The 23615-nt window shown below is 45.0% G+C and overlaps 1 protein-coding gene across 10 annotated transcripts in view; it reads left to right on the plus strand.

The window, feature by feature from the left end:
• The first annotated feature begins 1608 nt into the window (after window positions 1–1608).
• WIZ (WIZ zinc finger) overlaps window positions 1609–23615 on the plus strand; it is a 165534-nt gene continuing 143527 nt past the window's right edge. For 6 of the 10 annotated variants that reach the window (XM_032775526.2, XM_075061014.1, XM_032775527.2 and 3 more), the window contains exon 1: window positions 1609–2076. In XM_032775526.2, coding sequence (XP_032631417.1) covers window positions 1692–2076 — 385 coding nt within the window. In that variant the 5' untranslated portion in view covers window positions 1609–1691. The remainder of the gene's footprint in view (window positions 2077–23615) is intronic. The other 4 variants (XM_032775535.2, XM_032775532.2, XM_032775529.2 and 1 more) reach the window with 4 other exon arrangements.

Genomic DNA, 23615 nt, shown 5'->3' on the forward strand with positions numbered 1-23615 from the left:
AAGAGACCCAAACTTGTGTGTGTGTGTGTGTAGGGTGTCTGTGACTTGTGAGGCACACTCAGTATGAGTAGCAGTATAAATCCCTGGGGAGATGGTAAGGGGTTGTGCCAAGTCTTTAGCCTCTATTTTGTTGGTTCAGGTGCATCCCAGGACAGTGGTAACTGAAATCTGTTTCTCTTTGGGTTACATGAAGTGAGTGGCTAGTTTCAGTTCAGATCCTGCTTAGGTAGGTGTCCATTTTTCAGAACTACAGCGTGATTGGCCTCTTTGTTGGTGGCCTCAACAAGTTGCCATGTAGCAAACTTCTTATCCCTGGGGGTGGGCAGTGGGAGATACGTTGGCACTTCTGCTGCTGTACCTACTTGGGGAGAAATAGTCTGTTAACATGGTACCTTTCACCAGCATGAAATGCCATTTTAAAAAATTTAACTGCAGCTAGTAGTAGCCTCTGGTGATATAAAGGGAGAGTGTGTAGGCCATGAAAATACCTGAACCTGTCACAGAGAGTGGATACGTGTAATTATATGGGATATTGGAAGTTGTGTGTTTCTCCTTTTTAGGAGAGTTCGTGTTAGGTCAACACTAAACATGAAACTTGGAGACAGCAAATGCTCAGAGGTAACAGGGAGCTCTGTTGCTCTTCATTTGCACCATGCTACAATGTGTGATGGAAATGTGCAGTGTTAGCCTGTGAATGAGGAGAGATGGTGCATGGTAGGGACCAGTGGAATAATCCTGCCCTTCTGCAGAACAGCTCATGATACACACAGACTCAAGACCAATGTTTATGTATACATACATATGCTGGCATGTCATTAAGGTCTATATCGCCAGTGGGTAACTTCAGACATCTTGTATCTTTCCCCATTGACTCCTCCAGCAAGGAGGGGACGAAGGTATCAGCAAGATACACTGCTCCCAAAGCAGATATTCAACAGTTTCCCAGTCTTTGTATTGGCCATTTGGCAGCTTCTTCCACTCTCTGGCTCTGAACTGCCCTTCTCACCTGTATAACCTCTTTAGCCTTTCTTCCTTGTTCCATGCTAACCCTGTGGCCAGGGACTGATGCAGAATCTTGCTAAGCAGGTCAGTCTCCTAGAGTGTCATGTGGTGCCTTGGGCACTATATTGTTCTTTCTCATTCCCCCAGCCCTCCTGCCTCACCGTGAAATGCTCCTAGGCTCAACAAGCTCTTGGCGTAAAAGCTTCAACGCTCCAGCATGGCTATAGAGAGCACTGTGCTGCCAGAGGTGCCATGTTTACATATGGCAATGTAAAATGAAGGTCCTGACCAATTGCATCCTGAAATCCCATAGCACTAAGGGCATGGATCCCGGTGTCCTGGTTACATCCCATACTGGAGTTTAACCAACTGGGTATTGATATTTTCACTTTACAGCTGAAACAGCTGCTGCTTTGCCCCACTTGAAGCCAGTCATGTAGTGACACTGTAAAGGTGTTGGGCTGAAAGGCACAATAAGATTCTTTTGTTACTATCTGTTGTTACTCCAGGTCATGCCATCGGGACTAAAGAGAGCAAGTGTGACCTAGGAAGGTTCATCACTTTCTGCAATTGAGAAATCCTCATCACTTTCTTTTCCCTTTTTAGATTTTCTGGCTACAGCTGCCTGTGAATCCTATGAAGTCCTGATGTTTGTTTTTTCCTAAGTGACACAACAGAATCTGCGAGGAATGGAGAAAGCTGTCTCTCCTTCATCAGAGCAGCAAAGCGCGCATTGGTGTGATGGAGGCAAAACTGTGTTAATGACACTGGAGCCAAACAAAGAAGATTTTTCTGCCCTTGAGTGCCCCCAAGGTGAACAGAGAATAGCTGCTTTTGTTAAAGATGCAAAAATGCCTCTGGAGAGTGCAGCTTTATCAGGGACATCAGTGGAAGGGAGGACTGATCTCAAGGAGACTGCCTTCTATGTTTCCGACAACGTGGCAGCCATGAACAGAGATAAGAGAGGGAATTCAGGTGCTGATGATATGTGCAGCTGTAAGAAGGATCCTACTTTTTTCTTGCCTCTAGCCCGCCAGGAGCCAGATGTTGCTTTGGAAGCACACAACGTGGCAGGTAAGTTCCACACCCTAAATCGACAGGTGACACTCAAATACCATTGGCTAATGGCAAGTCAAAGCCTCTTTCCTGGTGAACAGAAGGGAGGTCAAAAGCCTAGATTGCTACAGAGTTTAATTTTCATTTTAAAATATACCTGGTATTTGTGGTGGTGCTGGAAACCTTCTAAATGGGACAGCAGAGCAGCAAGTCTTCCTGAGTCTGCAGACTGTTTCAGCACCCCACTTCTGCTCATTTGCAGAGTGAGTTAAGGACACACTGCTTAATGCAGCTGCTGCTATTCAGGACCCTGCAGGCTGCAGTGAAACTGATTAGAATCCCTGCTAGTTTTCCTTTGCTGCTGCTCTGAGCAGTGAGAGAGGCAGACACTGGAAATGTTTGCAGGAAATGAGGGAGGAGTCTGTCAGGAAGCTGTGGGTGAAGTCAAGACATCCCATCCTCTGGTTGCTGGAAGTGATGGGGGAGGCATTCAAATTTATTAGGTATCTACACACCAGAGGCACCTAAAAAAAGCAAAGTCCCATGAACAGCATCATTTTCCTTCCCTACACCTGTAGCCTTTCCCAGCATCTAATGGTAGTGGGAGGGGGTGTATATCTGGTCATCTCACTTGCTCCAGGCTGGGGCTGTGGGGAGGGACCCCCTCATCTTTTGTTTTGGCCTCTGGCTAGCAGATGTCTTTTGAGCCTTCTTGGCAGTGGACTCTCCCTGGTGATCAACCCGCCTGCAGTGGCCAGCCATGCAACCTCTGTCTTGGCATGCAGCTCCTTGTAGCACTCAGTTGATGAAACCTCCTGTGCATTGGGCCTTTAACAGCTGTTTCCCCTCCTCCCCCATCTTTCCTGGATTCACTTTCTCAAAGGTCCAGGAATTAGTGGTGTTCCACATGGAGATCTCCTATCCGCAGCTAGGCTGTGGATATGAGTGCAGCACTGGGCTTCCTTCCTAGGTGAATAGCTCCAAGATCTTTCCCCTTGTGATGTTGAGAGTTTTGAAGCTGGAGGGAGTGTGATGATGATGATACAGCCATGCTGAACAGTTCCTGTTCTAGTTTGTTTAAGCTTATACATTTGTTGGGGCAACCAGAAGAGAATCCAAATGTAATGCGTTAATTGGTAATTTAGCAACATTGTAATGATCAATTTCAGCACCACAGACAGGGATGTAAAATTCAGTGGCAGTCATGAAGTGATAGCTCTTGGGAGTTCTGCTTGCCACAGTCAAAACTAACTGCTCAATTCATTTAGACTTGTCAGACCCATTAAATGGTGCCAGTCAGATGCTGAAACGCCAGTGGCACTTGGTAATTTAGTGACTTGAGTATGTGAACCATGTAAAAAATGTTACTGTTTGTTTAGAGCATAGCACAGTAATCCTCTGGATATCTTAAAGTGCAGTGTTTCTATCTATAAAACACATACGAACAGTTCTGCATTGAAACAACAAGGAGTCCAGTGGCATCTTAAAGACTAACAACAGATTTATTTGGGCATAAGCTTTCATGGGTAAACTTCTTCAGATGCATGGAGTGAAAGTTACAGATGCAGGCATTATATAATGACACATGAATCCTGCACTGGGAGACCTAACTACGCCCTTTGCACATCTGTGGATTGCACTACCTCCCACTTGTTCTCTTTGTACCAGTCCAGAGCTGTGGGGATAGACTCCTCTGCCAGCAGATGGAAATAGGAACCCTGGAGAACTTGGAGTGATTTCTTTTCTTTGCTAAGTGGCGTTCATAGGCACAAAATATTCCATTGGTTACAGTCTCCTTGTTGCTCTGAAAAGCTGTACCTCCCAGAAACCTTTGGCTTGCCAGTTATCTTTTTGGGCTCTGTGTGATGCCCTCCTGCTATTGCATGTTTCTATACTAAGAGCTATGGAGAGAAGTTCTCTACCTGGGAACAGGTGCATAGCTAATCTGGCTCAGATGTGTGTTATCTAAGCTTCATTCTCCACCCACTGCACCCAGGAATCCTGGCTGGGAAATAGTTTTGGGGGAAGGAGGCTGTGATATATTATCTCCAGTAACAGTGGCCTCTCCAGGTGAGATAGGTGTGTGAGCTCGCAAGACTGTGTTAGTTGAGCATGGACTTGTATTGCTTTGTATAATTTTATGAATGCAATCTCTGTGCTGTCTGAGGGGAGGCCTGGAAAACTCATGCCTAAATTCATTCTCTCCAAGAATCAGTCTAGAGGTAACGAGGTTAGTTTAATCAGAGAGGATTAGGCCGCCTTCTAGCAGTTGAGGTGTGAACGCCAAGGGAGGAGAAACTGCTTTTGTAGATGGCTAGCCATTCACAGTCTTTGTTTAATCTTGAACTGATGGTGTCAAATTTGCAAATGAACGGAAGTTCAGCAGTTTCTCTTTGGAGTCTGGTCCTGAAGTTTTTTTTGCTACAGGATGGCTACCTTTAAACCTGCTATTGTGTGTCCAGGGAGGTTAAAATGTTCTCCTACAGGTTTTTGTATATTGCCATTCCTAATATCTGACTTGTGTCCATTTATCCTTTTACGTAGGGATTGTCCAGTTTGGTGATGTACGTAGCAGAGGGGCATTGCTGGCACATGATCTATATTACATTGGTGGACGTGCAGGTGAATGAACCGGTGATGATGTGGCTGATGTCGCTGGTGTAGATATGTGGGCAGAGTTGGCATCAAGGTTTGTTGCATGGATTGGTTCCTGAGTTACTATGGTGTGGTTGCTGGTGAGAATATCTCTAAGGTTGGCAGGTTGTCTATGGGCGAGGACTGGCCTGCCTCCCAAGGCCTCTGAAAGCAACAGATCATTGTCCAGGATGGGTTGTAGATCACTGATGATGCGTTGGAGAGGTTTCAGCTGAGGACTGTAGGTGATGGCCGGTGGAGTTCTGTTGGTTTCTTTCTCGGGCTTGTCTTGCAGCAGGAGGTTTCTGGGTACACATCTGGCTCTGTTGATCTGTTTCCTTATTTCCTCGTGCGGGTATTGTAGTTTTGAGAATGCTTGGTGAAGATCTTGTAGGTGTTGGTTTCTGTCTGAGGGGTTGGAGCAAATGCGGTTATACCTCAGCGCTTGGCTGAAGACGATGGATCGTGTGGTGTGTCTGGGATGGAAGCTGGAAGCATGAAGGTAGGCATAGTGGCCAGTGGGTTTTTGGTATAGGATGGTATTAACGTGACTGTCACTTACTTGTGCCGTGGTATCTAGGAAGTGGACCTCCTGTGTAGATTGGTCCTGGGTGAGGTTGATGGTGGGGTGGAAGCTGTTGAAATAGTGCTGGAATTCTTTTTCCAGAGTCTCCTTCCTGCGAATGGCATTGCGTTCTGCACAATTTAGGTTATGAGGCAAGTGACATTGTTTTTCCAGTATTTCTGCCTGTGCACATCGGCAGAAGCATTCTATGTATAGGTCAAGACTGTCATTTCGACCCTCAGGAGTCCATGTGGCGTTCTTCTTGTGCTGTTGGTGTAGGGGTATCTCTGTATCAGTGCACTGTTCAGTGTTATCTTGAAAGTATTCTTTGAGTTGGAGATCACCAGATCACCACAGAACTGTATCATGTTTGTGGGGGTTGTGGGGCAAAAAGACAGTCCCTGAGATAGGGCAGACTCTTCTACTGAGTTGAGTGTGTAGCTGGATAAATTGACAATATTGCTGGGTGAGTGAGGGGTTCCGCTGTTGTGGCCCCATGTGGCAGGTAGGATTTTAGACGGCTTATGTTCCTGTCTCCTTTGTAGAGAGGAGAAGTGTGTAATGTAGATCTCCTATCTTATTTTAGTAAAGTCCGTTTGTGTGGAAGGTTGGTTATTTATGAAAGTCTCTAGTTTGGAGAGCTCTTTTTTGATGATTTTCTTTTTTTGCAGTATAGGATGCTGATCAGGTGGTGGCTGGGTACTGGCTGGGGACAGGGAGTTGTGAGAGCAATAGCCCATTGGAGGGAAGGGATTTGCATAATCTGGTATAAAAATTTGCTGGAAAACTGTACAGGTGTGGGTCAATCATTGTTCAGCATCTCTACCTTCTGATTGGCTTAGACAGTGCAATCCTTCCCTATATCCTTGATGGGTTGTGGGGCTTGGTAGGTGTCCGTAAAATGCTCTGACTCCTTTGGAAGGAGTGAGGGAAGAGTAAAACATGTACACTTCCCTTTGTTGTAGGGTTGCTCGTAAATAAGGTTAAGATTTTTGTCAGCTATTTTTAGTAAAAGTCAGCACAGGTCAAGGCAAGAAACAAAAATTCACAGAAGCCCGTGACCTGTCTGTGACTTTTACTAAAAATAATTGTTACAAAATGGGTCTGATGGAGAGATGAGAGCCTGAGCCCTGCTGGAGGAGGGGAGGAAGATCCTGCCTGTGGTGGCTGAGAGCTCTAGGGTTCTCCCTGCCACCTGCAGCAGCTGGGAGCTCTGGGGTCCCCACCAGCTGACAACTCTAGCTCCACCACCCTGAGGCTGAAGTGGAAAATATCATGGAGGTCTCTGGAATTCATGGAATCCGTGACCTCCATGACATAATCTTAGCCTTACTTATAACTGCTGGCACTGGCTTTTATTTCAGAAAAGCATGAACCATGTATTTGGGGAAGGGTATGTGTGACATACAAGGAATATATTATTATTATTATTATTATTTATTGCAAACCTGGTGCTGGAGGAGAGGGGAAGTGCAAGGTGTCAGATTAGGGGCCTCTTGACCCTGTGTCTAAGCAACCCAAGAACTGCCACTCACTTGGAACAAATAACATTAAACCTGAAGGCTCTCAGCACCTGATAGGTCTCAAAATGTAATTGTAAATGGGGAATAATCATTGATATTTCTAGTGGTGTCCAGCAGGGATCGGTTATTGGCTCTGCATCATTTAACTTTTTTTTTTTTTTCATCGTCAGTTAACTGGAAGAAAACATGAAATCATCACTGGTAAAGTTTGCAGATGGCAAAAATTGGGGGAGAAGTAGGGAACAGGTCACGATTCAAAGTGATCTAGATCACTTTGTAAACTGGGTGAAAGCAAACAGTGTGTATTTTAATATAGCTAAATGTAAATGTCTGCATCTAGGAACAAAGACTATAGGCCATACTTACAGTATGGGGGACTCTATCCTGGGAAGCAGGGGCTCTGAAAAAGATTTGGGGGTTGTGGTGGATAATCAGCTAAATGTAAGCTACAAATATGATGCTGTGGCCAAAAGAGCTAATGCAATTTTGGGATGCACAAACAGGGGACTCTCTCAAGTAGGAGTATAGAGGTTATTTTACCTCTGTATCCAATTCTGGGGTCCACAATTCAACTTATTGGTGTCAATCTTGGAGAGGATTCAGAGAAGAACCATGAAAATGGTTCAAGAATTAGAAAATATGCCTTATAATGGGAGACTCAAGGGATTCTATCTGTTTAGCTTAAGGTGAAGGGGTGACTTGATTGCAGTCTAAAAGTATCTGCATGGAGAACAAATATTTAATAATGGGCTCCTTGGTCTAGCAGAGAAAAGTATAACGTGATCCAATGGCAAGAGAGTCCTGGTATAGTCTCCTTGATTTTTCACCATGAAGTCTGTCCAATAGGAGCAGATCTAATTTTAACAAACCTAGGGCTAGGGAAGAAAACACACTGCATCCCGATGTTTCTAGCTTAACAAGTTGAAGCTGGACTAATTCAGACTGGAAATAAGGCATAAATTTTCAACAGTGAGAGTAATTAACTACTGGAACAATTTACCAACAGTCATGGTGGATTCTCCTTCATTGGCAATTTTAAAATCAGGATTGGGTGGTTTTCTAAAGGACCTGCTCTAGGAATTATTTGGAGGAAGTTTCCCTGGCCTGCGTTGTACAGAAAGTCAGACTGGTCTTTTCTGGCCTCGAATCTATCAAAACCTTTTGGGATTGAGCCCCAACTCCTGTTGCCTTCAGTGGGAGTTGCAGGTGATCAGCACTTTGCAGCATCAGTCCAGTGTTGCCGTTTCCTAGACGGTTTGTTTTGTTTTCATTTGGTTGAGCTGGAAACCTCAGGAGTGGGGAGTGTGTGTGTTTGGGACTCTTCCGCTCCCCTACCCCTGGGTTTGTTAAAACTAGATCTTCTCCTGGTGGCCAGAACTCATGGTGAAGACCAAGTAGACTACCAGGACTCTCCTGCCTAACAAGGGTAGGTTATTTGTATTATTAACGACCTCAGTGAATAGGCAGCTTGGTGCACAGTTTAAAAAGCTGTAGTATTTATTGAACCTCTAGCTTCAGTTAAAGCAGTCTGTTAAAGCTTATTGTCCATGGTGGTGTTATGCTGGTAAGACAAATACTTGTTGCATTAGAACCTTATCTGTTGGAGCAGACAGTGCACCACATGAATAAGAGCTGGCATCTGCAACTGTGCAGCTTTGGGAGGGTGTGGTGGATTTGTTGAGCCCCCAATGACTTCCATGCTTGAAATTCTGTTAGCTGTTTGGGGGAGAGGGGTGAGAGGGATAAAGAAACATCCTTGAAATGTCTCTCATTACTCATGCATCATCTCTAGTAACTTCCAAGGCAGCTCTTACTGTGTTAAACACCTAATGTGTTAAAGGCCAAAGTGGATGACAGTAATTTGGATTCCACAAGACTATCACTTCAGGGAACTGAATTGGCAAATTACTGGCATAAGCCTGAATGATTATTTACATTTACGCAATGTCTTACCCCAAGTGCTTTACAAACTTAGGGTCTAATCCATGAGATTGCTCGCATGAGTAAGGGTGGCAGAATCATCCACTTTATGTATTGAGGTTGTCTTTGACTGCCAGTGAAATGTGAAAGTCTAAGACTTAAATGTACACATCAGCACTGCACATGTGTTTAGGACAGGAAGTGAAGAGAAATGCCATATCCAAATGAAAAAGCAAGGGCAATTTTATGAGGCAAAATCCTCATAAAATTTTTGCCTGGGGATACCATGGGTAACATTCCTTCATTAACAAAAAGGGCCATAGGATCTCTAATGAGTACAAGTGGTCAGGCCCCTGCATCCTGCTGAGCCACCCATGCTAGTTCCTTGTTCTTTGGGGGTCTCCCAACCCAGTAATGGCCATGCCCAGCCCTGCTGTGTTTGGGAGCCTACAGGATTGTAACTAGGTGGTGTGACTGCAGATCATGACAGATGAGACTGGTCACATCATAGATCAGATAGGATAAACATACTTCAGTGGGCTGGCCCTGACCATTTCCATGCAAAGGTTTTGAAGGCCATAGAAGAAGAAATGGTGGGCTTGTTAGCAATAATTTGCAATAAATCACTAACCTAGGGGACTTGCCAGAAGGATGGAGAACAGCAGAGAGCTGAGCCTTCAAGAGGAGCCATATGGGAACAAAGGCGGCATTAGCTAAGCTTCTATGATCATGTGGAAGCTTTAAACATGTAAATGATGACAGTTTGATGGCTTGGAGGATGCAGGGCTAGATGATTCCAATCAAACCTGATTACATCCCTTGATAAAGCCACAAGGAATAGGCTGGGCTGGCAGCCTGGTGCTCTAAAGTAAACACAAAGGGGAAATGTGTGATCATGGGAGACTTCAACTTCTCGGATATAGACTGGAGGACGAGTGCTTGCAAGAATAATAGGGGTCAGATTTTTCTGGATGTGATAGCGGATGGATCTTCACAAGAGTAAGTAGCCTAACACGGGGACCATTAGAGTGGTTCGGTTGACAGGTGGGGAAGACCGTGAGAAAAATGGGGAGGGGACAACCTTGGTTCGATGATCAGAGCGATTCAGTTCAAACAGATGGAAGGATAACAAACGTAGATCTAGCGGATTAGGGTTCCGACTTCCGAGGGCTAATTTTAAAGAGTTAAGAAAGTAGTTAGGGAAGTGATTACCGCGAGGAACTTGGATTAAATGCGAGAAGCGAGCAATTAACTTTAAGTTCGCAGCGCGGAAAACGATGCGAAGCCGTGCAGCCAAGAAAGGGAGGAAAAAACCAATGGGCAGAGAATTGTTAGGCCAAGCGGATGAGCAAGCACTAGAGAAGGATTAAGGAAAGACAGAAAGCTTATAGGGAGTGGAAGAAAAGGCGGGATTAGCAAGTTGAAGCTAACCTAGGAGGTCAGACAGTAAGGATAAAGGAGAGAAGGCAAAAGCGCATCAGACTGGACCGCTGCAAAGGAATCAAAACCAATAGAAAAGGACTCTAAAGCCACATATAAGAAGAAGAAACAAAGAAGAAGAAGGGGCACGCTATACACGGAGGATGGAACGGAGAGTAAGGATAACCTAGACAGGCCAATATCTAAAAAGTACTGCTCCAGTTTTTTTAATTAAGATTAGGTGAGGATTTAAGGGATATAGGAGATAAACGGAATGTGGATATGAAGGTGAAATACGCATCTGAGGAGAGCCAAACTGAACAGCTTAATCGGAAGAAATCCGGAGGCCCGGACAAATCCCATCCGAGAATAAAGGAACTGGCGCTGAAATTGCGAGCCCGTTAGCAGAGAATTTTAAGCAATCGATAACCGGGGGTTGACCGTAACGACGAGAATTGCTAACGTAGCTCCTAATTGATTAGAAAGGAATAAAAGTATCCGGGATGAATAGACCGTTAGCTTGACGGTCTGGAGATAGTCTTGAAAAAAAATAAGGGAGAAAGTAGTTAAGGACATGAGGCATGAATGAGACCGAATTCAACATGATTACTCAAGAAAATCCGGCCAACAACCTACTCCTCGTGAAAGGGAGGATACTAGATACGAAATGGTAGATCAATACCTCGAGTTCAGTAAGCGGGACAACGTTCCGCACGGGAACGAGTAAATGGAAAAGATGGGATGAAAGAGAAAGTTGAAGGTGGATAAGAATCTGGGTAACGGGAACTCCAGCGGCGACCGAGGGGGTCAACTGCAGCTGGAACAGGTCCCGAGCCTCAAATTCCCAAAAACCGATCCTTATTAATCTTTTCTACCTACCTTGCCACAAAGAGCGGAATGGGCAAAAGCGGATACACAAAGGGGGTAGTGCAACCAAAAGAGAAGACCTGGAACAGCAGGAAGATCTGACCACCGTAAAATCGGAGGAAAGAAGAAAAATAAATGAAAGCAAGGTCAGCACTTAGGGATAAAGAATTTAGATATACGTGGGACAGCACATGGAAGCGAACGGCGAGGAGAAGACCTTGATATGGTGAAGCAGGAGACTAGAGCCGCCAATGTATATGCTTAAAAAGCAAAGGCGTTAGGAATGCAATCGGCGAGGTACCAGCAAGGAGAAGGAGTTAGGACCGAGATAACGCTGGCAACGCCACCTGAAACGTGTGCCGTCGGTGCCCATATAAAAGATGAATCAACTGGAACAGGTGGAGATGGCAGCTAGGCGACCAGGAAGACAACCGCCTTATGAAAGAAACTCAAAAGGGCTGTTTATGCCGGGCAATAAGAAAGGCCGGGTAGCTGCCCATAAATAATCATGGAAACGTAGCGAGGAAGGAAAAAGTGATCCAATGTAGGCACCAGATGACAAATGATACAAACGAGAAGAATTTAGACTGAAATAGAGGAAAGTTCAACCATAGGGGAGGAAGTCTGGACACAGCCCGAGGAATAGTAGGGCAAAAAGACGGACGGCTAAAGACTAAGCTGATAAGAAGAGGGGATTAGATGGATAGTAATTTGGTCAAGGATCTGGAATCAGCAATAAGTCGGCCAGTGCGTCGAGGGAGTGGGAGGAGAACGGAGTTCTGCAGAGAAATCGCTGCCGTGGCGTGGAGTCCCACAGCTCGGTTAGCTGATTGCCATATTTGGGCGGAAGAATTCCCAAGGCCGATGGCAAGAGCCCGGAGGTTCGCCTCCCCTGGCAGCGCGGGGGCACATGGGCCCTGCGGGGATCGCGCAGCTGGAGGCTTGCAACCACAATTTTGAGGACTTCAATAACTCAGTCATGGGTTGGGGGTTGTTATAAAAGTGAATGGGTAGGGTTCTGTGGCCTGCCTTGTGCAGGAGGTCAGACTAGATGACCATATTGGTCCCTTCTGACCTATGAGTCTATGAGTCTGAGTCTAAAGGGAACTGGGAAAGAAGTTACCAGGACCTGGTCTAAACACAGTAGTTAAACCTGGGTAACTGTAATGTGAATGTGTGTGTGTGTGTGTGTGTGGTTTTTCTTAAACAGTTTAGTTAAACTGGCTGTCAGGTGGGTATGGACAGTCTAGACTGATATAAGCATATTCACATGTGTTTACACCACATTGGTTTACATTGTTTAATTAAACCAGGATAAATTTGTATGTAGCCAAGCCCTAGGTCTCTGCGGATAGGATGGAAGGAAAGCATTGTATACCCGTCGTGCAGTGGCACACATGCAAGCATGGACCATTTCTCTTCACCCAGTGTGTTAGTGGGCTGTGTCACACTCTGGTTAGAGCAAAGGGTTCTGTGAAGTCAGCTGGGCTGAGATTGGAGTTTGTGGTTGGAGTGAAACCCTTCTCTTAACCTCGTTGGCTTGAAAAATTCCACATTTAATAGCAATGGGAAACTTAATGAGCATAATATTTCTAAATGTTTCTTTGATCCAGTTCCACAAAAGTATCTGCTGGTTATTGGAAAGACATCTGCCTCGCAGCAGGACACAGCTGTCTCATGATCTGCTCAGAGTAACTAGGAGTACTGCTGTGCCATGTTGGGATGAGATTCTCTGGGCCAGGGATCTGGAGGAGCTGGTAAAATAACCCAAACTGCCTATTCCAAATTTGGGGGATGGAGGAGCATGAAATGGCACAAGGACTTGGGAAGTTTAAAGAAGTGTTTAAGCGTCAGCGTGAAATGGAATGTTGTTAAATCCAGATTATGTGCTGGGGACAAGGAATGATTAGAAACAAATCTGGGGTAATGCAGCTTTCTAACGAGCAACATAGAGCAGGAACTAGATGGAGAGTAGAGAAATCAGATGAGTATGTGGTGATCTCTTGGAAAAGCCCCAAATTAAAGGCATTGTGTGCACATGACTGGTATAGTACAGTACATTTTAACAAGTTAGATTCTAGGCAAAAGGACTGTCTGTTTTTTGTTTGTACAGCATCTAGCACAATAGGACCCTGGACAACAACTAGCGTTCCTAGGCATGATGGTAATACAAATAGTGATAATCTGATCAGTATAGCTTAAGAGGTTTTATTGGTATAACTGTTTCCATATGAGGAGGATAATTATGTGGTATAAAAGGCACTTTTAAACCAATGTAAGTATTCACACTAGGGTTTGTATTGGTATAACACCACTGGTTTATAAGAAAAGAAGGATCACACTTCTAACCAAATATCAGAGGGGTAGCCGTGTTAGTCTGGATCTGTAAAAGCAGCAAAGAGTTCTGTGGCACCTTATAGACTAACAGACGTATTGGAGCATGAGCTTTCGTGGGTGAATACCCACTTGTCAGATGCATACTGGTACAAAACCTTTGGGTAGGCCTCCTGTGTGCTGCCTTGGGACATGCACATGCGAGACATTCCCTCTTCACTAGTAAAGCTGCAGTCAGGGTCCAGTGTTCACATCTGGGTTCCTCACTAAGTACAACGGACCTTGGTGGAGCAGAGAGAGTGCCCAAAGGAGGTGAAATGGTTCACAAAGGCGCATCTTGTAGCTGGCCAGAAGGAACTGGATATCCTAACTAGTAGAGTACCGGGAAAGGACAACACTCTGTAGAGGCAATGGGTAGGAGTGAACTCTTCTTAAGGTGCCACAGAACTCTTCTGAGTGCCTTTTAATAAATACAATCAAATGCAGTGTCACATCTGTGTTTAAATGCTTCCACAGACTCCATTTTGGGAGAGATACAACTGCTGTATCTTCCATAGTCAAGGCACTCTAATACTGAAAAGATTTTCAGGCCTGGATTTTGTTTAATTTCAGTTATTGGCTTCTAATCACCACCTCCCATGATACCATTACCTGAGGGCCGGATCTGGGGAGGTGTGAAGGTCCGCCCACATCAGTGAGAACTGAGGGTGCTTGGCAACTGGCAGGATCTAGCCCTGACGGATAAAATTTGTGACATAACCTGGTCCAGTCCCTCTTTCTGAATGGTTATCAGTTTGTTGTGATGGGGTCCCACATGCTCAGCACCTTAGGTCTGGGCAGTGACTAGTCTTTGATCTTAGCTCTGGTTCTGTCTTGCACACTCCTGGATCTGACACCCTTCTGGGGCAGCTGCCTGGACCCCAGAACCAGCTCTCCCAAGCCCCAGTTACTTAGACAGGTTCCCCCAGAGTCTACCTGGCTGAGAGAGTTCTGGTTTCCTAGTTATGCCCTTCAGGGACACCGTGGCAGTAAAGCACCAAACAGGCTATGCTAAAGGGTTTCCCATTCACATGCTGTACTCTTAGAAAACACAGGGAAGTTACAAATCTAAGAAAAAAAAATTCTGAATGTAGAACTCTCAATCTGATCTTGCCCCTCTTTGAGAGTCCTGGTTTTGGCCTGAGCCAAAGAGGAGGCAAAGTTCTACCTGGCTGCACTCTCTCTAGCTGTGTCTTCTGTTTCTGGCAATGAAACTGCATAGTTGCTTAGAGAGCATGTCTCTTTTAAAGCAGACTCTGACACCTGTTCTACCCCTGCTCTTCTGCTGGGGAATTTCCATTCTCTAATCCCCGTACTGGCTTCTGGGCAGAGAGTTGTTCAAGTCAGTGGCCTGCCCATAGCAACCCCACCATTCTAGCAGGGGAGAGCTAGGCAATATTGATGACCCTTAGTTGCTCTGTGTCAACTTCCCAGACATAGTCTCTGCAGTAGGTGTCAGGCTTCTGCTCCAGAATGAATGTGCAAAGCCAAATCTTCATAGATGGTGCTCACAGAACAAAAATGTAGTTAACAGGCTGACCAGATATACCTTCACAGCCTGTCACATAAAGAAAATGGCTCTTTCTAGTGAGGAAAGATGGTGCAGTGGTTTGGGAGCTGCTTTAAAACTTGAGAGAGCTGGGTTCAAGTGCCTGCTGTGTCAGACTTCCTGTGTGACCTTCACACTCTCTGCTTCATTTCCCTATCTGTGAAATGGGGATAATAGACCTGGTTTGGCTCATAGGTGAGTGGTGGTGAGGATAAATACAGTAAATATTGTGAGGCACTCAGATACTATCAATAAGTGCCTGAGAGAGAGAGAGAGACTCTACAAGGTATTTAGTACCCGTGTTAAAGTATAAGTTGATAATACCTTTCTGATCAGTGTGAAACTGTATTGGTAGCATTTGGATAATATGGGTTGATAACCTGAGTCTAGTTAAAAGCCTGTTCATATCTGTCATATGTTTCAAACATATCATAGTATGATAAGATGCTGTCCTTTTTACAGCAGTGTAGGCTGGGAATCCTACATTTTACAGAAAGGGAAACCAAGGCACAGAGCAGTGATGTGATTTGCCCAGGGTTAGCCAGCCAGCCAGTGACAGAGTGCTTGAGCTTCTTCCTCTTCCTGGTGACAAACTGGGATTCAGCCTATGTTTGGTCATTGAATCCTGGTAATTAAATCTTTAGTCTCTGGGACCCAGGTAACTTTGTGTCCAGTAATAGTTAACTTTAGGGATAATAAACCACTATTTAGTATCTCTGCCATATCCATTCTCTGTGCAATGAACTTCCACTTGCTTTAGTATGAAGATAGTTAAAAGACAGTTTAGTAAGAGAAGATTTATCAGTGGCTAATGTGTAACATGCAGGCCTCTTACATGGGTTGGTGGTATAATCATGTTATCAAAACTGCTTGCTAAAGAAACCAGATTTAATGAGCGTTCTTGTCCAGTTAATAACATTTCAGCCTGTTGTGATTTTAATTTAATAGAATTCTCTGGTAGCTACCCTTCAACACCATGCTGGCAACTGGCTAGCACTAGAGTGTGTAGAGTCAAGTGGTAATAAGTCATTTTAGTGGGGCGTAATGTAGCCCATATCTATGAAAAAGGAAATCCCAGTGGTTACCATACAAATGCGCAAGTTAAAGGACCCAGAACAGATTTGAAAGCACAGACTTGTAAATTCTCTGCCGTAGGCAATTTCAGAAATTCATGGGAGAGATCAGCACAAAACCAAGTCCATGCTGCTCCAGCCAGTGCTGCAGACAAGTCAACAGAAGGTCATGGTCAGCTGTATCAAATACTGCTGTGAAAGGTCCAAACAGCCAGAAGTGAATGACAACCCCCACCTGCAGCAATCCGAAGGTTGTGTTATGCTTTCCATAGAGCAGTTCAGAGCTATGGTATTCATGGCTTGGCAAAGGAATCGTGTGGCAATAGACTGGAATATCTCTCCCCTTCCTGGCCACTGTGCAGTACAGAAGAGGGAAGTGACCGAGCAAATTCTCTCCTCTTGCTTGGTGTCCCATGCCATCTGATCACATGTGTCCTGCCTCCTGTGGCTTCCAGTAGAGCCACTCAGCATGCTTGAAAGGACAAACCTTCAGCAAAGGTGCCAAGTTAGGCCTAGGCACAGGTCAGGCCTTCTCCCAGTGGCTTGCCCTGCTTTAGTGCAGAGTGCCTCCTCGGGAGCCTGCATATTATAGGCAATCCATGCCAAAGGTGCCAGGCCATTAAATGTTTCTCTCTGGTGAGAGCAGGGTACAGTTGTGGTTTCTGGGCAGTTTTCTCCTCTCCAGGTGAGATGGATCGCTCTGAGGATACATCAGCGCTGCAAAAATAGACCTCCTGTGGCAGTGAGTTTTAGAGCCTGGGTCAACTGACTCCAGGCTTACGAGGTTCATGCGCAGGGCTAAAAATAGCAGTGCAGTTGTTGAGCTCAGATGGGAGCCCAGACTGAGATCCATCCCCTCTTTCTGGGTTTCAGAGCTGGGGCTCAAGCCCAAGCCTGAACATCTATAGTGCCCTGTTTAGCCCCTTAGCGTGAGCTCTGCAAGCTCAAGTCAGTTTACCTGGGCTCTCAGACTTGCTACAAGAGGTCTCGTTTTACAGTGTAGACATATGTTGAGTTACTGGTCTAGGAATGAGGCAGGGATGTGAATCTGGGCTGGAAGAAGTTGAAAAGGTTCTTGCTCTGTTAACTTGTTCGTGCAAAGTTGGCAGTCCTAGGTGTGGCAGGAGCACTGGGGATGGATAGTTGGGGTATTCCTTTCCCCTACCCCCCCCCCCCCCCCCCCCTCCCACTGCTCACAGCAGCCTCTTTGGACAATATGCATGGCATTGGCAAATTCCATCCAGAAGTCCTTGGCAAGAAAAATTGTGGCTGCATCTTGGAACTTTTTTTGTGGGGGTGGTTGAGGGGCACTTGTAAGGAGGAAAAGTTAAAACAGTAGGGTGTGGAGAATGGAAGAATGCTGTGGAATATTGTGCTGCATGCTGCCCTGTGAGAGTGCTAACAAATGGATGATTCAGTGGGTGACTGCACATGTTTGATGAACCGTGATCTGGTTCTTTGCTGTATGAGGCTCAGTGCAGATCCTGTGAATGGGCTTATAGCCATAGGAGTGCTATGCAGGTCTCTGTTAGGCTGCTGCTGCTTGGCTCTGACTCTGAGCAGCACAAGCAAGGAATTCTGGAATGAAGGTTGGTTGTCAGGCTGCCACTGAGGAAATTCCTGGCCCTCTGAACCCAGACATGGCATGGTACTTGCTCTCAGGTGTATGGGGAGTTCCTAAGTGATCGGTGACCCTTTGTGGCTGCAACGTCAATATTTTACGTGAAAAGTAGTCTGTACAAGATCCTGGGTTTGCACAGTGGTGTGTGCTGCAAACAGTCCTACAAACGAGAATCCACAGGTCTCTATCAGCGACTAGGAACAAGAGAGAGGGCCTGGAGTACGGAACCAGGACCAGTTAGATACCAACTTTAAATTAATCTTTTAGCTCCTTGTTTTTTCTGCTCACTCATTTCACCTCCTGCCACATTCCTGAAAATGTCTCCAGTTTAGTGGCATGTCACACTTCTTGGGATGTTATTCAGGGTGCTCCACCCAGGGCTACCCTGTGTCTGCTTTCTGCTGGAGGGGCCCATCTAAAGAGTAGTTTGAGAGGCCTAGAGCTTAAAAATGGCTTAGGGAGATGGACGCAGAGATTGAAAATAGTTCGAGCAACCTAGCCTCCCTGCCATGGATGAAGGGAGCTTTGCTATTATGGAGACTATTTTAATAACATTATAGGGGAAGTGAAGGGGGGGAGGGTTTCTACATTTTAACCCTTTACCTCTCCCTCCTCTTGCTCATTCTCTTCCCTCCCCTCCATTAGCTCTTGCTTTTTTCTTCATTTTTAGGTCCATTTCTCTCAAGAATACAAGATAGAATCACTAGCACAGTGAACCATAGACTGGTTCAGATGCAGTAGTCCCAGCTTTGTGATTAGTCTATCAGATATGGATCTGTAGAAGTTTGTCTCAAAACTGCTCTCAGCTGCATTCTAATAGGCCGTGATAGCTCTTCCCTATATACCATGCTTCCATATCACCCCAAACATGTAGAGTATCTTCCCTGTATCAACAGGTGGAGACTGGGGTGGTTGGTGCCATGGTCATGTCACACCTCCGTGTATAAGCTCTTGTTCAGCTGTTTCCAATTCTCAGTGGGTGACAGCACTCTATCTGCTTGAGGCTTGATCCTGGGATCCCCTCTCATTTGAATTTGCAATGAGAACTGGGACTGGCTGGGCAAAGAGGAGCCAGGGTGGGCATAGGAGGTGTGGAGAGGAGACTGATATTGGGACTGGGAACCACTGGATGAGGAGAAACAGGTTAGGGAGAGAAATGAAGGCCAGGGAGGAGATGCAAAAGAGATGGATTGGCTAGGCAAGGAACTGCTGGGGAAAGGAGCTGAGATTTGGACAGGGAGCTAAAGTGAGAGACTAGAACTGCTTGGGCAAAGACACTGGGACTAGGGCGAAGAATGGAGACTGGGACTGGTTAGGTGAGGTGAATAGGACTGGGATGGAGAGCTGGGAGGTAGTGGAAAAGGCAAGACAGGAACATGAGACATGAAGGAGACCTTCTGGATCCTCAAGTGCAGTCCACTGGACCCCAACATACCATAAACTTATCAAGCTTCATCTTAAAGCCACTTAGACTTCTTGCCTCCATGCTTGTTGTTCCAAAACCTCCCTCCTCTGATAGTTAGAAACCCGCTTCCCATTACCAGCCTCAGTTTACTCATAGCAAGTTCATCCCCTTTGTTCTCTAACAACATGGTCCTTTTGTTCTTCTCCCTCGTACTTAACCCTCAATGTATTTAGAGAGAGCAGTGAGACCCTCCTCTCGACCTTTGTTTTGCTGGCTAAACAAGGCCTTTAGTTTCCTCTCATAAGATGGGCCCTCCATTCCCCTGGTCGTGCTCTTAGCTCTTCTCTGGACTTGCCCAGTTTGCGTTCATTTTTCCTGAACGTGGCTGACCAGAATTGTACAAAGTATTCCAGATGAGGTCTTACCAGTGCCTTGTCCAATGGCATTATTAGTTCCTGGTCTCTACTAGAAATACCTCACCTGATGCATCATAGCACCACTTTTGCCTTTTTCGTGGCTGGATCACACTGGTGGCTTATAGTTGTCCCATGATCAACTAGTACATCCACATCATTCTCCTCCTCTGCCGTTTCCAGCTGATGAACCCCCAACTCATAGCAGAAGTTCTTGTTCTTAGTCCTAAGTCCATGACCTTGCCCTTTGTACTATAAAATTTCATCCTATTTTTATTGCTCTAGTCATCAAGGTTGCCCAGTTCTTCCTGTATAATATTCCAGATGTCTTTGTATTGCCAGTGCCTCCCGACTTTGTCATCAGGAAATTTCATTAGCAAGCTTTTTTTTTATGCGAAGCTCCTTAATGGAAATAAGATCAGTCCCAAGACACATCCTTGAACGCCATTAGTAACTTCCCTCCAGCCCAATAGTTCCTCTTTCAGCACAACTTGTTGTCTTCACTACTTTAGCCAGTTCTTTACTCACCATGCAATTCTTGTATTGATCTCCATCTTCTCTAGTTTAACTGATTTTTTCCATGTGGTATGATATCAAATGCTTTATTGAAATCAGGGTAGATTAGATCTACCGCATTTCCCTTGTCAAACAAATCAACTGTCAAAAAAAAAAAAAAATCAGGTTAGTCTGACATGGTCTGCCTTTGGTAAACCCATCTTGCATTTTTCTCATTTGCCAGAGCTTTATTTTTTTTCCTTCAAAATTTGTTCTAAAGCCTTGCATACAACTGAGGTCAGGTTAATGGGTCTACAGTTGCCAAGGTCACTTTTTTCCATTTCTTAAGTATAGGTCTGCCTTTTGCTATTCTCCAGTGATACAGCACCACCCCCAATTTCATAGATTAATTAAAAATCCCTGCTACTTGACTTGCACTTTCATGTGCCAGATCTCTCAGTATTCTGAGATGGACATTATCTGGTCCCCACCCCAATTCCCCATTATGAGCACGTTAAACTCTGAGTTTTGCTTTCATCTCGGATCTGGACACTCATTCCCATCAGCCGTTCTGCCTCTGACCCCATGTTCTACATTATCATCCCTATTGAAAACTGAAGCAAAGTATTCATTTGGTTTTTGGGTCATACCTAGTTTATCTTTAATCTATATCTGTCCTAGCTCCATAGCAGCCCCACTTTTTCTTTCTTGATCTCTTTTTTTATTTATATATACTGCATCTAAAATACTTCTTCCTATTTTGTTTTTAATTTCCTTTACAAGGTTTAACTCGGCTTGACTTTTGCAATTGTCTGTACTTTCTGACCTCCAAGATGTAGTCTTCTTTGCAGTCAGTTCCTTCTTCCATTCCTTGTAGGCTCTCTGCTTACACCTAATAATTGAAGTGATTATTCATTGCCCCCCTCTGCCAAATTTCAAGTTCCTGCTCCAAAGCATCTGGTCACTAGAGATGATCGTAAGAATTTTTTTAACGTGGCAAAACAATGTATTTTCCCTAGGCTCAGAAACAACTAAACTGTTTTGGTTGAAACTTTCCAAAACAATTCAGCCTGAGGTAGACAACGGGCATGGAAAACTTAAACTCAAAGAGTTAGTCTGCAAAATTATAAGCAACTGAAAACAGGATCTTATAATGGGAAGTATTGGAAAACCTTAATAATAATAATCTCTTGACAGAGAAGCATTAAAGTTACATAGCTAAGAATTGTGCATTGTTTCCTAATAGTCAAGTTGCCTGCAAAACCTTAATCTTTACTCCTTTTTAGCCTATGCATTATGATAAGTCTCTTTAATTACATGAATAGTATGCAATTTCCCAAATACTACAGTATGATAGCCACGGGCTTTTTCCTCCAGCCTTAGTCATCTTGCAGTATTCACTCTATCTTGACACACTCAGTGTCCAGTGCCTCACTCACTTGAGAGATTTATCTAACACCATGAGAGATTCAGATTCTGCAAGTGAGGCCCTGATCCTGCGATTCACATCAAACAGATGGACTGCTGTTGCTGCAGGGAGCCCCATTTGACTTCAGTAGGGCTCTGTATGCATGTTGTAATTGGCAAGACTGAGTTTCTAGTTTAAGATTGTGAATAAAACATCCCAAGTGTTCAGAGTTCTCTTCCTGTGTTGTCTGACAGATTGAAACATGGCGCTGGGATTGTGAATGGCTGTTGTTTGTCTTAGTAAGGTGTTAACTCTTAAGCCTAATGTCACTCAGCCAGATTTTTCTATAATATAGGTACACAATTTTGCAACCAATTTGTGTGTCATTATAGCAATGCTATGTACTAATTGGGTTACTATATAGACAAATGGCCAGATCAGCAAAGGGCAGAAATAGCACTGGACTTAAAGTGCTTGGGGTCACTTTTGTCTAGAATGGTGCCTTATACAGATGTGACTTCAATAACTAAAGGTTTAATTATTACCGTATTGTGCCCTCAGTCTCTGTGCAAGTGTTTGCTGCTATTGGTGGGAGAGCCTCAGTGTAACTTGAGCCATAATTGCTAGTGTAATCTGGCCCTTCCCACAGGCTGAGTATTACACCCCTTATCTACGTGAATGTGATTGTCCTAGCAGATGAGTATATTAAATGTATTATGTCTATTTTTCAGATGCTTATAACTTTAGCCAACATCCATTTTGGGGGGGGCTGGAACATTCCATCATTCATGTCCTGAGGGCACTGGATTTCTTAAAACTTTGAAGAATGATCTGTTCTGTTGGGTCTTGATTGGAATGGTTGGGGAACATGAGATATTTTGCTTATTTTTGCACCTGTTTAAAATTGTGAGCCCTTTGGGGTAAGGACTGTCTTTTTGTCCCGTGTTTGTCCTGGTCCATTACTGGGGCTCATAGGTGATACCGTACTGCTACTACTAATTAATAAACAATAATTATTCTTAAACTTCTTTAGTTTCTGCCTCTGATCTCTGGTCATATTACTTGGCTCATATGGGAAGAGCAGAATTGGATAAAAGTTTCTGCAGAATATTCAAGAAAACAGGGTGACTGGCTCTTCTAAAACATGACACATCTTATTGGCAGGCAACCTAGAATATTAAATTGATAGGGTTTTGGATGCCAAGCATGCAGCTTGTGTGCACATATGCTCTTTATGCAGCAATGACCATCTTTTTGTCGTGTTTATACAGCATCTCGCACATGGCTGTGGCTACTAAGCATCACTGTAATACGCCTAACAAATAATGTACAGTGCCTAGAACAGAGAGGCCCTGCTCTATGACTGGTGCTGCTAGGCACTACCATAATACATCTATAAAAAATAACCATCCTTCATCGCTACCCCAGTGGAATCCAGCAGTCTTTGTAGATGAGACAAATTCAAGCTAGCACAGGGTCAGCCACCTTAAATATTTGGAAACATATAAATAAAAAAAACCTAACCTGGTTATAAAACTCCCCTGCTCCCATTCAAAAAGGTGAGCAAGTTGCTTTAAAGAGGAGGTCCCTGCATTTCCAGTCTAATTTTTATAGCCCCTCTTCCACAGGCAATACCCAGGATGCTTGGAGCTGGGATTAGATTCGGCCTGTATTCTATGTCTGTTTTCCTTCCCTCCCCCCCCCCCCACTCTCCATCTATCTTTTCCCTCTCTATCTCTCCTTTTTGTCCCCCGACTCTCTCTCTCCTGATTTGTAAGGGGAGCTGCCAGTAGTGGGAGAGGATCTCATGATTCATCCAAGCATCTCTCCTGAGTTCCATTGGGGTTTGCCATTACAGCTAAGAGCACTCTCTAGGAAGGGTTTATCCCTTCTCCTTGGCTCTGGAGACAGGGCAGTTCTTACCCATACGCAAAGTATGCGGCTGCATAGGGCACCAGGGAATTCGGCAAACCACGTTTCCTGGTGCCCTGCACAGCTGTGTAATGATCCAGCCTCTGCTCTGCCCTGCCTCTTCCTGCTCTGCCCCAGCCCCGCTACCACTCCTTTGAGAACTGCTGCAGGGGACAGGCCTGCACTCACCGCATGGTAAGTGGAGTAACCTGGCCCCAGCCTGCTCCACTCCCCTGGCTCCCAGCCGCGCTGCTGGCGAGTGCTGGGGTTGGTTCCCTCTTGCCCCCCAAGGCTGGGAGCAGAGTGGAGTGGGCTGGGGCTGGGGGGGGGTGGTTCCCCCGCCCCCCCCCACAGAGAGCTGGGGCCAGCTGCCCCCCACAC

The sequence above is a fragment of the Chelonoidis abingdonii genome, chromosome 26, assembly GCF_003597395.2.
Source record: "Chelonoidis abingdonii isolate Lonesome George chromosome 26, CheloAbing_2.0, whole genome shotgun sequence".
Classification (NCBI taxonomy): domain Eukaryota; kingdom Metazoa; phylum Chordata; order Testudines; family Testudinidae; genus Chelonoidis; species Chelonoidis abingdonii.